Source organism: Phyllobates terribilis, unplaced genomic scaffold, assembly GCF_046119375.1.
Source record: "Phyllobates terribilis strain yellow unplaced genomic scaffold, ASM4611937v1 Scaffold_9__5_contigs__length_417890890, whole genome shotgun sequence".
Taxonomy (NCBI): Eukaryota; Metazoa; Chordata; class Amphibia; order Anura; family Dendrobatidae; genus Phyllobates; species Phyllobates terribilis.
The window spans coordinates 387,558,481-387,574,313 of record NW_027362769.1 but is presented as its reverse complement, the minus strand read 5'-3'; the positions used below and the strand labels follow the sequence as shown (position 1 = coordinate 387,574,313).

The 15,833-nt window shown below is 47.6% G+C and overlaps 1 protein-coding gene across 2 annotated transcripts in view; it reads left to right on the top strand.

The window, feature by feature from the left end:
* The window catches only part of LOC141162490 (uncharacterized), a 142,587-nt gene that overhangs the window by 45,534 nt on the left and 81,220 nt on the right, over nt 1-15,833 (top strand). For both annotated transcript variants that reach the window (XM_073648657.1, XM_073648658.1), the window contains exon 2: nt 9,588-9,917. In XM_073648657.1, the coding sequence (XP_073504758.1) occupies nt 9,588-9,917 (330 nt within the window). The remainder of the gene's footprint in view (nt 1-9,587; nt 9,918-15,833) is intronic.

The following is a 15,833-nucleotide window of genomic DNA, read 5'->3' as shown; positions in this document are numbered from 1 at the left end:
CTCTTGGCTACAGAAATGCTGCCTTTCCGCCTGGTGGACACAGAGGATTTTCGAGACCTTATGTCCGTCGCAGTGCCCCAGTACCAGATGCCCAGTCGGCACTACTTCTCAAAGAAAGGTGTGCCTGCGCTCCACCAGCATGTCGCACACAACATCATCGCTTCTTTGAGAAACTCTGTGTGTGACAGGGTGCATTTCACCACAGACACTTGGACGAGTAGGCATGGACAGGGGCGTTACATGTCGCTGACTGGGCACTGGGTAACTATGGTGACAGCAGGACAAGGGGCTGCTGTCCAAGTCTTGCCGTCCCCACGAGTTGTGCGTCAATCCTCTTTATGTCAAAGTTCCTCCACTGCTTCTGCCTCCTCAACCTCCTCTCGGTCTTCCACCTGCACCCAAAGCCTGTCTGGTCATGCCACAAGCTTTCTAACTGCGCAGAAGGGATCCTGCACACCTCCTTACTATGCTGGCAGTAGGGCTCAACGTCATCAGGCGGTTTTTACATTGAAATGTCTGGGAAATGTGAGTCACACAGCTGAGGAGTTGTGGTCAGCTCTGGAGAACCAATTTCATGAATGTTTGTCTCCACTGGACCTGAAACCAGGGAAGGCCGTGTGCGACAATGCTGCAAACCTGGGTGCGGCCCTTCGCCGGGGCAATGTCACACACGTGCCTTGTATGGCTCACGTGTTGAACCTGGTTGTCCAGCAATTTTTAGCCCACTATCCCAGACTAGATGGCCTTCTGCAGAGGGCACGGTCGCTGTGTGCTCACTTCCGCCGTTCGCATCCCGCAGCTCAGCGACTTACATCTCTACAGAAGTCGTTGGGCCTGCCACTTCACCGGCTAAAATGCGATGTGCCTACCCGGTGGAATTCAACTCTGCACATGTTGCAGCGACTGTGGCAGCACCGACAAGCCCTGGTGCAATACGTTCTGACGTATAGCCTGGGCCAACGAGATTCAGAGGTGGGGCAAATCACGCTGGAGGAGTGGTCTCAGATCAGGGACCTATGCACCCTTCTGCACAGTTTTGAAATGGCGACGAAGATGTTTAGTGCTGACGATGCCATTATCAGCATGACTATTCCGGTGATTTACATGCTGGAGCACATGTTAAACAGAATTCGGAGTCAGGTGGTGGCACAAGAGGAGGTGGAGGAAGTAGAGGAGGAGGAGTTGTATGCGGAAGGGCTAACATCTGCAAGGTCCAGACAGTCGGCAGCACCAAGGCGGCAGGCATGTGAGGGTGGGGGAGATGGTTTTACCAGGGCGCATGGTAGCAGCCAAACTAGTGAGGAAGGTGCAGGAGCCCAGGAAGAAGTGGAGGACGAACTGATGGAAGACTCATCAGATGAGGGAGACCTTGATCACATTTCTGTTGTGCGAGGTTGGGGGGAGAGGACAGAGGAAGGAAGCATGATTGTTACCTCGCCACCAACACAACAGGGACTTGGTGCTCCTGGATGCGCAACACACATGAGTGCCTTCTTGCTGCACTACCTGCAACATGACCCTCGAATTGTGAGAATTAGAAATAATCCTGACTACTGGGTTGCCACACTGTTAGATCCCCGGTACAAAAGTAAATTTGCAGAAATTATTCCTGCCATAGAAAGGGATGCACGCATGCAGGAGTATCAGCAGAGACTGTTGCAGAATCTTACATGTGCTTTTCCACAAAATACCAGTGGTGCACGTAGTGAATCTCACAGTTCCAACTTGCCAACCGTGGGACCGTCAAGTGTTCAGCACTCAAACCGTAACAGAACCACAGTATCTGCTGGTAACATCAATTTTGCGGAATCATTTCACCACTTTTTTAGCCCATCCTTTGCAAGGCCACAGGAGACAAGAAGTCTGACACATAGTCAACGCCTAGAGACGATGGTACAGGAGTATCTCCAAGTAAACATTGAAGCCACGACTGTGTCACTGGACCCTTGCTCATTTTGGGCTTCCAATCTGGATAAATGGCCGGAGCTAGCCACTTACGCCTTGGAGATCTTGTCATGCCCCGCAGCCAGCGTTCTGTCTGAACGTGTGTTCAGCGCTGCTGGTGGTGTGCTGACAGATAAGCGCACGCGGCTCTCCACTGATAATGTAGACAGACTCACGTTCATAAAGATGAACAAATCATGGATCCGAAACGACTTTTCTACCCCTGTGTCATCCTGGGGAGAGTAAAAGCTTGATGATTGGTTAAAATCACCCTACCAACCGTTTTAAGCTTTCAAATTACTAATCATGTTTATCTGTATCTTGGCTGGAAAATAATTTGGGCTTTGTAGCAGTGTGCAGCACTGATTCTATTAGGCCATCTATACTAAAGCTCCACCAGATTTAAAATTACTAATCATGTTTATCTGTATCTTGACTGGAAAATAATTTGGGCTTTGTAGCAGTGTGCAGCACTGATCCTATTAGGCCATCTATACTAAAGCTTCACCAGATTTAAAATTAATAATAATTTTTAGCTGCATCTAGCCCGGAAAATAATTTTGGGGCTCTGAGATGCGCAAGACACATAAGTGCCTTCTTGCTGCACTACCTGCAGCATGACCCTCATATTGTCAGAATTCGAAGTAATCATGACTACTGGGTTGCCACACTCTTAGATCCCCCAAACTTTTCGATCAACCTTTTCATTTTAATAAAGACCAAAAAAATGGTCATTTTTGAAATTATAAGCATTAGCAGGTTGTTAGAAACTGAAATCAAACAGTTTTCAACTCAAAACTTTATTCTAGGTGATGTTACATTTTCACATAGGACCCCTTGTTCGAAAGGAGCTTCTGAACTCTCTCGTCCATTGAATTTGTCAGGTTTTGGATGGTTTCTGCTTCAATTGTTTTGCATGAGGACAGAATACCCTCCCAGAGCTGTTGCTTAGATGTGAACTGCCTCCCGCCATCATAGACACTCCTTTTAATGATGCTCCAAAGGTTCTGAATGGGGTAGAGGTCAGGGGAGCATGGGGGTCACACCATAAGTTTGTCCCCTTTTATGCCCATATCAGCCAGAAATGCTGATGTTTTATGTGCAGCATGAGATGGTGCATTATCATGCAGAAAAATGATCTTGCTGTGAAATACATGGTTCTTCTTCTTGAACCATGGCAGGAAGTGCTGTTTGAGAAAATCCACATACATTATGGAGTTCATCTTTAGCGCCTTCAGGGATCCTAAAGGGGCCGACAATCTCTCTCCCCATGATTCCAGCCCAAAACATTACTCCACCTCCTCCTTGTTGGCGCTGTAGCCGTGTTTGCGTGGGGTGTCCATCAACCAGCCATCCTCCACTCCATCCATCTGGACCATCGAGCGCTGCACGGCACTCATCCGTGAACAAAACAGTTTTGAAATCAGTCTTCATGTAATGTTTGGCCCACTGGAGCCGTTTCTGCTTGTGTGAAGTGGATAGAGGAGGTCGACAGGATGGCGTATGCACAGCTGCAAACCTCTGAAGGACCCTGCATCTTGTTGTTCGGGGGACGTTGGAGGCACCAGCAGCTTCAAAAACTTGTCTGCTACTATGACAAGGCTTTTTTGCCGCTGCTCTTTCAACCTGACTTAATTGCCTGTAGGAAAGAGTCCTCAATTTGCCCTTATCAGCACGCACACGTGTGTACTGTGAATCAGCTACATACTTCTTGATTGCCAAGACACTTCATCCTGATCATCGCACAATGTTGATTGTAGTCATGCCTTGACCTAAACACTCCACAATTTGTTGCTTCTCAGCAGCCGACACATCCTTTTTCTTTCCCATTTTGGCAGAAAATGTAGGCTGCTTAATAATGTGAGACAGCCTTCTTAAGTAGTCTTGCCTTTCATTGGACACAGCTGCCAAACTAATTAGCACAGGTGTCTGCAATTGCTTACAGTGATATAAAAAGCCCTGACACACATCACCATCAGTGAGTTTAACTGACAAACAAACAAATTCTTCCCTTATCACTCCTAAACACTTTTTGCATAATAATTTGGAACGCAGTGTACATGTGCTTTTCCACAAAACACCAGTGGTTCACGTAGTGAATCTTACAGTTCTAACTTGCCAACCGTGGTCTGTATGGAGTTGTTCAATAAAGGGCCCAAAATTAAGATAACATAGATGGGAGAGGTCTCTATGAATAGGAATTCCTAAGTATTTGATACCCTGTGAGGGCCAGGCAAAGGGAAAGTTGGACTGGATGGAATCCTATATGGATTTGGGGAGGGAGACATCGAGGGCCTCAGACTTCGCTGCATTGATTTTAAAATTTGACCATGTAACAAAGTGATCTATTTCAGCCATAACAGCAGGGATGGATATATGTGATTGAGTGATACATACTAGGACATCATCAGCAAATAGAGAGCACTTGTACTCGGTGCCTCCCACCTCAATCCACCTAATATTGGGGTTATGGCGAATTGATGAGAGCAGGTGCTCCGTCACTAGGATGTATAAGAGAGGGGACAGAGAACATCCCTGCCTTGTCCCATTGGTGATTGTGAAAGGTGATCAAAATGTTCTGACGCACCCCCTGGGCCTTGGGACACCCGGAGCCGGACCCTTTTTGGTGGATGCTGGTGATTGTAGTCTTCGTGGCGGCGACCCGGTTCCGTGGCTCAGGGTGGTCAAACCAGTGGCGGAACTATTTATGTGGTTTTGATGTTTAAATGTCCGACTACGCCACCCGTGGATTGCGGTCAGAGTGAACCGCCGCTCCAGGGCAGACCGCTGAGGCTGGTGTTGTGGGTGCAGCAGAGCGTAGCATAACTCCCCACGGGAGGAGTATAGCCTCAGGGCAGTGTATGCGGAGGATGGGGGCGATGGTGCAGGGCAGCAGCAGTAACGACACGGAGTCAGTGATGCAGTTCAGGGCCTTTACTCACAGTTCTTATTATCCAGACCACGTCTGCAGGTAACGGCTGCCCACGTCGTACTGTGCTCACCAGGTGAGGGGCTCAGACAACTCCCAGATAACATTGGAGCGCTTCACAGGACCCCCTTTGTGTGTCCTTTGTCTGGCCTTTCTTACCAACACTTCTGTCCGGCTGCCTCGGGCCTCCTCTTGGTAAACTTGGCGCCAGTTTCCCTGACCCTATGTGGTGCCTTCCTAGCGGGTGTAGCGAGGGGCTGCGCCACATAAAATGTCAGAGCCTCCGGTTTCTAGCTGAGGGTCGTCTCCTGCCTCCACTAGTTCGGGGACCGGTCTCCCCCTTTGGCCTGACCCCTCCACGCAGGTGGATTCGGGCGTGCGGTGGCGACTCGCCCGTCCGCACCCCTGGGATCCCTTCATTCCTCGTTCCTGGAGCCTTCTCCGCTCCTCTTCCTTCCTTCTCCCTCTTGCAGGCCTGGGCCTCTGTTACTAGGCCCACCTCCGGAGCAGAGCTCATGCAGAGCCCCTGCTCCCTGCCACTTCTGCTCAGACTTCTCTGCACTGAACTAAGATGGTGCCCACCTTTTATACTCCCTTCTCAATGCACCCAGGAACTGCTTCCTCCCTGCTCCTGCACTACAGGGTTCCCCTTCCTCAGTGTTCCCTCCCCCCACTCCAGCCAGGGACAGGGACTGTCGTGCCCATCTCAGGGGCATATTGGTCGCCCTGCCCCACGGCAATGTGGTGTAATGCATGCAGGTGTCGGGTCCTGATCCACACTACATCCTTACCTGAGAGTGAGATATCACACCTCTGGGTGAGGTGCAATACGTCTGTAGCAACCGAGCCCTCAGGGTGCTACAGTTCCATTTATCTTCAACCTAGGTGACGTATTGTGATACAGGGCCGTGATTTTGGCTATAAAAGGGTCCCCTAGACCCCTACCCCAAGCTTTTTAAGAGAATCATATATGGCGTGCCAGGAGACTCTATGGAATGCTTTCTCAGCATCCAACGAGAGTATCTACTTACAAATTTTTAACTGCATCTAGCCCAGGAAATACTTTGTGCCTAGTAGCAGTGTCTGCTAGTCAGCGGATTATCCCGGCTGTTAAGCAAGCTACACCACCTGTAGTTTGGACACTTAATTTTTTCAAAGGAAATGCTTCGGGACCACGGGATACTCAGTGAAGAGCATCAGGAGGCACCCCAAGGCATAGGGGCTGGGACTGGCAGTAGGATGCCTTGCGGTGGACAGCCGAGCTCGATCCTTATAAAAGCTTTTTAACTGCAGCAGCTTTAGTGGACGCTACTGGAGCTGGAATTACGCGGCTGCTGGCATGAGACTTGCCCTCCAATAGATCCTTGTAAATGGATTTAAAGTGTATTCATTCAAATTAGAGAGACAATTTAAATTAAAAAACTTAGAGCTGCCTCCACCACAGGGGGGCTCGCTCGACCCACCAGCGGACAGGCACCGGTATTGGGAGAGGGGGGCTGGCCGTCAGGGTTCACCGCGGCTCTGGCACAAACCCGGCGACACGGAGGTGGCACGGGCAGGAGCGGACTGAACGTGTCGGCTTCTCACTTTTTGGATTTTAGAAGGGCATGACATGCCTATATCTGTGTCTCCCCCTCCTTTTACTCCTCCACCTCTTTTCTTTTCTCATGACTATATGTACTTGTCACTTTTCCATGTGTTAGTTGTGTCTTCTGAGCAGTTTGTCAGCTTTTGGACACCTTTGAAGGTGTTTTCTATGTGTTTCTATGTGTTTTTGTTTGCCTGCCATTGGTTTTAACGGTGTTCGAAGGTGTTCGACGAACAGTTCGGCGAACACACGGGTGTTCGACGAACCGAACCGAACTCGAACACTACGGGGGTGGCTCAACACTAGTCATCAGTCCCAAGTCGGGGGGAAAGGTGCAGAGCTCAGGTCTCATTGTTTGAGCATTTAATGAATTTGTCTAGATTGTCCTCCTGTTTTGTGAGTCAACAAGCCACAGGGTCCACGCAATGGTAAATCAACATATTTAGCAAACATTCATTGTTCCATCCTGAGTCACTGTACTTCTTGACCAGTCAAAGAAACACATACATTCAAAAGTCAACACAAACACAATAGTGTATTTCTCTTGACTTACCAAATCTAGACATCTGGCTAATTAAGATTAGAAGCTGTGTCGTCACAGTTTCCCAATCCCATCTCTCAACACAACCTCCCTGGATCCCACAATACCCTCTCCTTCTTGGATTCAGAGATGGGGTTCTCTGTGAGGCCCCTCAACACCTTGAGACTATCATCTGCATGTAGTGCCATCTGAAAGTCCTGGCTAGAGGAAGCCAGAAGGGACATTAAGGCCCCTCACAGGAACTCTCTGAGTCAGCAACTGGTTCTGTTAGGCTATGTGCCCACGATGCAGAAATGCTGCATATTTTATCAAGCACTTTTCCAAGCGATTTTAGCATCACTTGGAAAATGCTTGACAACTTGTTAACACTATATAAATCCATGCAACCGGGAGGACATCAGAAGGTGAGTATAATGTTTATTTTTTATTTTAAATTCTTTTTTTAACAGGTTCTATGGTACCCGGGTCTGGAGGAGAGTCTCCTCTCCTCCAGACCTGGGTACCATCCGCACATTGAACCGTGTGATATCCACATGTGCAGATGCAGTGATGCGGATGTCACGCGGTCCAATGCAAGTCAATGGCGGCGATTACGCTGCGTGTCCGCAAAATTAATGGACATGCTGTGTATTTTTCCGCAATGATAATCCGCAGCGGAAATTTCCGAGGCATGTGCACAGCACATTAGAATTATCATTGGGGAAATTCCGTGGCAAAAATGCTTGAAAAACGCATAGTGGGCACACAGCCTTATCCCGCTGGATGATGAGGGTCCAGAAGGCAGCATGTTGCCTGTGTTTTGGGCACTCTGACTGCGGATGACAGCGGCTATATAGGCTGTCTCTCCAGGGAATACCACCTTCCCCTCATCCTGAAAGACTGGGGATAACACTTCCCCACCATCCTCACAGGTTGTGGGACACACTTTCCCACCATCTTGACATGCTGTGAGTACCACTTTCTCATCACCCTGACAGGCTGTGGGACACACATTTCCATCACTCTGACAGGTTGTGGGTGCTACTTTCCCACCACCCTGACAGGCTGTGGATACTATTTTCCATTCACCCTGACAGGCTGTGGGACACACTTTCCGACCATCCTGAAATGCTGTGGGTGCCACTTTCCCACCATCATGACAGGCTCTGGGCAGCATCTTCCAATCACCTTGAAAGGCTGTGATACCACTTTCCCACTATCCTAACAGGCTGAGGGCAACAATTTCCTATTCCTTAATACAACAGGAGCAGTGCTAATCATGGGGCAGCTACCATTGACCATGTCACAGTCCAATGAGACACTAGTCAGCGGCATGCGTCCACCTTCTTTATGATCCCTGTGACAGTCCCCATCACCCTTAGCATTGATTCTCGCTCCTTTTTGGGAGTGCTCAGTAACATCACATGGCTGAGTTCACATATTATCATCATGCAAAACATTAACATCCAAGTTATTGATATTTGAATCACATGAAGGGCCAGATCTGGGAGGGTTGTCAGGAACATGTTGAGCGACCAACTGTCTGAGATCGGTCCCCAAAAAAACATTTGTGGGGAGGTTCTCGGACGCCCCCACTTCCCTCAATCCTCTCCCGGCACCCCTGTCTAGAAAAACTCGGGCCATCAGCAATGGTCAGTGAACACCCCCAATCCTGATGAAGGTCAGGGTCTTCCCAGGAATAAGTTCTTCAGGGAACACCAATTTGGGGTGGATGAGGGTTCACTCTGAACCAGTGTCTTTGAGCCCACAGTGACAGTGTCGTCCACAATAACCCGTTAGACATTTTCACGGGCCCTCTCAACCTAACCACCCACAAAAGGAACAGCTGCATTAGGCCTCTAGGCCTTGGTGTATGTATAATATAATTGGTTACTCACATACCCTACAAAATCCCAGACTTGGTGCAACTGTACCAAGAATTGATGCTGTTGGGAAGACCAGTGGTGGCATACCAAATATTGATTGGATTTAGATTTCTCTAGTGTTGATTTACTTTTGCACTATTAACACTTCTAGTTTTAAAATCATTCTTACTTTGCGGCAATAATGACTCACCTAATTAAACTTTTTCCACAGTATAATATATATTGATAAGATTTATATAGATGTGAAATTAATGCAAATTTACAGCCAGATACACTGCAGAAAAACTTAGGGTAGCTCATTCATCGCAAATGTACTTTTCGAGCACATGAGTCGTGTGCATATGGAGTGGGTGTCTTACATACATCTTACATTTTACCTATTTGTACCAATTTTCCTTGATAATAGTTTTGCTTGGAAGAATAAGAAAGCAAACTGATCCAATCCCTAACAATGCTGTATACAATATATATTGTGAAAGATCGGAGTAGTGCACTTTATTATACTTCCAGGCAAGACCATTATCAAAGAAAATTTGTACGTATAGGAAAAGCGTAAGATGCATGAAAGACATGCACATGCAGCACGCGCAGGCATGAATAAGCAAAGTTTTTCTGCAGTGGTTTTTGCTACAAATCCCTTGGTTATATGCAATTGTTGACTTTTTGGCTGTCCACATGATTGATGTTCCTGAATATTTACTCATTAACATCTCTCTACAGTTGCAGGACTAGAAGTCTTTGCTCCATCTCCTCAGCGGGGACTTAATGGATCCACCGTGGTTCTGCCGTGCAACTTCTCTATCAGTAAATTGCCTCTTGATCCTAAATACCTGGCGATATTATGGAGTTTTAAGGGAAAGCAGATTCTGGTGTATGACAATAAAGGTATAAAAAAGGACCCGAGGGTGACATTCGACGTAGAGGCAACCAAAGATGGAAATGCTTCGCTCACACTGGCCAATGTGACTCTCTCTGATGGCGGCTCCTATTCATGCCTGGTGGTTTACAGTCCAGACCGGATAGAGAAGGACATCGTATTAGAGGTACAAGGTAATTAAAAGACAGCAAGCAGGACAACCCCTCCTGTACCCTTACATTTCATTCAGAGATTGCTACTTAAAGAGTAACTGTACTTTAACATAACTTTTCAAAATAAACTGTCCTGTGGGTAAATGAAGAATAACTTTATTTTTGGCCAATAAATGACTTGAATCCTGCATTTTCACAAGACTCTCTTAAAGGCTTATTCCCACAATCACATTATTTTTAACAGAGCACAATAAATACATACTTATTGTTAATACATGGACGAAGTCCCAACATAGTTTCTTTGTACATTTGTGTCTTTTTTTTCATCTCAATCTTCCCCTCTGTGCATCCAGATTGACATAGCTGAATGGGCGTTCTTATTCTTGTACTAAAACTACAAGTACCTGCAGCACCCTGCTTCTCCTCAGTGCTGCAGGCCCCTTCCTGTTCTGTATGCTTCTGAGTAACCCCATCTCTCAGCATTGATGGCTCAGATCTGTGCTGGAAGCCGACTGACTGATGAATTTGTTAAGTAGCACAAGCTTCAGCTGCATCCTCCACAAATATTAGGCACATCATCAAGTGAATCTGTGTATAGAATACACTCTTTTCTTCTGTAAAGCATACGCTCTTGTAAATAACTGTCTGACCGATTTTATCTTCTGCCATGTGCACCATCATAACTTCATGTGTGTGATCAACTGTCCTTCATGCCGCTCTGTTCTGCCTGTGCAATGGTACCTTATCTTCTGCCATATGCATTATTGGGCACCATTTTCAATTCAACTTCAATGATCTTTTAATAGCAGGAATCAAACACAAGCGCAGCCTTGCTTGTGTCAGCTCTGCAGTGCTCCGTTGTACAGGGAGAACAGAGTAGAGTGCAGGACAGTTGATTTCACAAATGCATCTATGTAGATGGAGAAGGCAGAAAATAAAACTGGGCTGATAAAGTACTTTATAGGAGCAGAAAGTGCTCAAAATAAATGTAGAACACACTCTATGTCATAGGTGGAGGCAGAGCAGAGCAGTGCTGTAAGCCACCAGAAAGACAGAGAGACTGCACTGGGCATGATCGACCAGGAACCGAGGAACTACAGCAGGACCGATCTAATGGCAACTGGAGGATAAATAGAATATGCAAATTGGGGCAGAGTTAAAAATGAGTTATATTGCACAAATATAAGTAATTATATATCTACATTATTTTAAGACCATAATGTAATGTTAGGAATAACTCTTTAATTTGCAATCCACTCTGAGCTTGTGGGAAGAGACTAGCTGGTATGATGTCTCCCATTCACAGACAGCATGCAGTTATGAGGGACTGCTCCTCTTCATTTCATTTTTATCACAAATATACAAACATGGATGATACTACATGGTACTGACTTGTCAAAATGTGAATCCAGCTCCACGGTGGGATAAAAGTCATTTTACAAAGCTCAGCACAATCTTTCTGTGTCTCTCTCTACTTGTTTCCTTACTCTCTTCTCTCTCCTCTCCATAGAGCAAAGTGACACATTGGTGTGCTGGCAGGACATATTTTCTTATCTAGATGGATTTGAGAGGCTTTGGGGTTTTTTTCAGCGTGTATACAGTGGATTCAGGAGGTAAGGGTAGGGGAAGAAATGGCTCAACAGTGGGGAAAAGAAGCATAATTTTCAGATAAGACAAGATGTAGTACAAAGTTTCTTATATTCATCTATACTATTGATTTATGCAAACTTTCTTGAAAGTACCTTTGCCATTTAACATTTTTGCTGTATATTGAACACATCTATTTAAAAAAAAAAAATTGGGCAGAAATATGGGAGATCCAAAATTACATTTTGGTGCAATTAGTAGCCACGTTGCTGTTATGGATTTTTAAAGAGGACTTTTCGCCAAATTTTTCATGTTGAACTGAACACAACATGTAAAAGTTGATGCAGAGCAGAATAAAACATTTTTTTTATTTCACCTATCTGTTACCGATATATTAATGATCATAATATTTGGCAACAAAACAGTTAGTTTCAATTACGTTCAAGTGCGCATTATCAGATAGATTTCATGGGGGTGTGTACTTCCTCTTTCTGACCAATTATAAAAATGCAACAACACACAAAAAAGAACACTCCCCCACCATAGCTTAGTACAGACTTAGTTTGAGACATGTATTCACAAACAGTCTGTTCTCCTCACTGCAGAGTGATGTTGTGCTGCTGCACAGCAGAGCTGAGTGTGAGAACCGTACAATTTTCATCTCTTATCTCCAGCAGTAAGTGTGGGGGGGGGGAGTTCTGCAGAGATGAAACTCATTACAAACACTTCTAGTACTTCTCCTCTCATAGTGCAGCCAGCTTTGCCAATCATAGGCAGGCATCTACATACAAAGGAAAAAAGAACACTCCCCACTATAGCTTTGAACAGGCTCAGTGTGAGGCATAATGACACAATCTGCTCTCCTCAATGCAGAGTGATTATATGTACTGGAGCACAGCAGACTTGAGTGTGATTAAAAGATTTGAAGGCAATCTGTGAGCAGTTTTTTTGCTTTTTGTCACTTACTGGGCTGCTTAGTGTAGATTTGATAGAATCCCCATTTTGTCTAAGGCCCCTTTCACACTACATTCTTCCCCACGTTCAGTGGTCAAGTTGGGGCTTCCGTCTAAACCCCAGCAAAATGGGATTCAGGCGTATGCGCTGCAGCGACAAGGCTATTAACTATAAAGGTGTAGACAGAATCATCGTGTGCTCTGTAGTGCATAATTTTTGGGAGTATACCCCTACTGGAGGTGGACACCTAGACGCAGTCTACTACATCTGGGTGTCTGCTTCCAATAGGTGTATATGCCCAAAAATAATGCACACGGTGACTCCGTCTGCACCATTATAGTCTATGGCCCCGTCGGAGCATTCGCCTGAATTCCATCTTGCAGGGGGTTCGGACGTAAGTGTGGCACCCCAGGGGTCCTGTTGCCACATTGGCATCGCCTCCCTCACAAAAGGTGATGCCATGCCTGGAAGCAAGCAGGGGTCCCTTAGTCAGGTATACTAGCATGCAACAATTTCCTGGCTCCAGACCAGCAAGGGGAGCTCCTCCCCTTAGCAACTGGAATCTGGAGGTGGGGTTAGTTAGAGTTAGTGAGAGGAGTTGAATACAGGACAGCGAAGAGGAAAGACCTGGGGAGTGGAGCTGTAAGATAGCTCACCCCAGAGAGGAGCGTAGAAGAACCAGACACCGGAGTCCGAGGTTGTGGGGCACTGAAGGCCCAGCAGCAGAAACCGGAGGGCAAGAGACTGCATGTCTCCTGGCCCCATCAGACGCCCGGAGGCTCAGCAGCACATAGGGCCCAGCACCGCCACGTGGGAGCGACACTGCAGGAAGGCCCGCGCTGCCTGCCATACGGGTGAGGAACAAACGTTTTACTCTGGGACGAGGGCCATAGCACAGCTATAAGCAGCAGGGCCAAAGAGATTAGTGCAAAGGGAAGGCCTCCAACTTCACCTAGCGAGGTGGATTCCCAACTTGCTTCAAGGCCGCCCGGACCTCTACTACCAGCTAGTACCCATGCCCCGGATTGCCCAACCACCGCAAGTAAAGAAAAGAGGAAACCGCCATTAAGTTGTGGACTGATTATTAACTGCGCCATCCTCTGCACTACACCATAACAGCAACATCTATAAAATCACCACTTCCTGCCCTGGAGCTAAGCTCTGCCTGTGGAGAGCTGAATCAACTCTGCTGTGTCATCATCGGCTCCAGAGGTTCTGCACCGCAGCGGCGGCTCCATATAGCCGCATGCCACAGGTGGCGTCACGAACATTATATAAAAACTATAATCCCCTTTCCCAAATTCCCCTTTTATTGACCGCCCTGGGTCACGGACCGGGTAACCGGAAGCAGGAGGCCCTAATCCGGAACCGCCGGGATAGCGATCCCTCCTGCCTGCAGATTAGCATACTGGTACGTCAGCAGACACCCAGGACCTGGCTGAGGTTCACTAGGGGGGGGAGGAAGATGCCCAACCTGGGAGAGGATTCAGCCGCGGGCAAGGCTGCCCCCACTGTCATGCCGTTATCAATGCTGTATATACCAGGGGCGGCGTGGTTGCCCCAGTACTCAGGGGAGTCGCACACCATGAGTGACTTTGAGGAGAGACTGCGCAGTTTATTTAAAGTGTACCCCCGTCTGAGGAGCAAAAAGTCAGCATCCTCATAGGCCAGCTAATCGGTGCAGCCCAGAGGGAGGTGAAGTCCTGGCCAGGCAGGGACAAAGGCACTGTTAAGGAAATACTGGCCCGGTTGAAAGATACCTTTGATACCCGCACCGCAGCAGAGATTAAAATGAAGTTCTACGGGTGCAAACAAAGGGTGCAGGACAGTGTGCGGGACTATGCTCTAAACCTGCAGGAGGCGCTGCAGGCCATTAAACAGGTAGACCCTGACAGTGTGCGACACGAAGACAAATTGCTAACTGAGCAGTTTATTGAGGGGCTCCTGTCTAACGCTCACCGGACACAGCTGCGCATTATGGCTCTGCAAAACCCTGATTTGGACTTTGCGCAATTTAAAGACCGAGCCATCCGGGTGCTACAAGAACCAACCCCAAGTGGCACTGCATCCCTCCGGTGCCCAGCTATCACCTACCACCAGGAGGTGGCGTCCTTTTTCCCAGCACCCGTGGAGGCTGATGCGCAGACCCTAGATAATGACCCGTCTGCAGACCTACACCTTCAGGTCCAGGAGCTGAACAAAAGTATGGCTACACTAACCAAAACCGTGCAGGCCATGCAAGTGTCTCCAAAGGAAAAGATCCAGCTGGCTTCCAGTCCAGATGACGTCCCATGGTGACGGCAGAGAAGAATTCCACCGACCAGAGGGAGGAACAGTGATCGCCACGACCAGGACGGACAACCCATCTGCCGCCGCTATCAAAAGGCGGGGCACTTGGCAAGATTCTGTAATTTAAAACGAGCAACCCCTGGGGCAGAGGACCAACCCCCAGGAGTAAGACGACCAGGCCCACGAAGCTGGCGATACAAGTACAGTATGTGGGAGGGCAACCGGTCCTACCTGTAGTGCTTGAAGGCATCCCGATGAACGCACTGCTGGACACTGGGTCCCAGGTGACAACGATGCCATATATCCTTTATAAATAATACTGGACTGATTCAGACATTACCCACCGTCCAGATGAACATCTTAGCATCTATGCCAGCAATGGTCAGCCCTTGCCTCAGGTGGGGTATAAAGAGGTGACCATAAAAGTTGGCCGAGTAGAATTGCCATCACAAGGAATGATTATTGTTGATATTGACCGTCGAGAAAGTCATCCTATGATAACTATAGGCACCAATGTGATAGAGAATTGTCTTAGGGAAATTATTCTTTTGTTGCAGCAGGTCGCAGAGACTGCCAGTTCCAGTCAGCAGCGAGTTCTGCGGAAGGAAATCAGAGCCCTGATGAAAAGACAACAGGTAGAGCTGTCTGGAGAAGTTGACAGTGTCAGAATGAGTGATCCATTCCCCATTGCAATGCCCCCTAGGAGTGAAATGTTAATATGGTGTCGGGCAGAAATCGGTCTCAGGGGTCAAGATTATCAGGCCCTGGTAGAACCCATGTACTCTGATAGTAGGCCCACCATCTTGACAGCCAGGGGGGTAGTCGATGTCTGCAAGGGGAGAGTACCGATACGCATCCTGAATTGTGGGGAGAAAGAGGTTCATTTACCCCGGTATTCTACCCTTGCTAAGCTGTTCACTGTCAGTAACAATGCAATAAAGGCAGTGGAACCCTTGCCTCTGTCCAAACCGGCGGAGGATAATGGCTCCAAGGGGCAGATGGAGGATTGGTGTCAGAAGCTACAAATAGGCACCGACTCCATCCCTTTGCACCAAAAGCATGGAGTATAACGGGTGGTCCAAGAATATGAGCGAGTCTTCAGCAAAC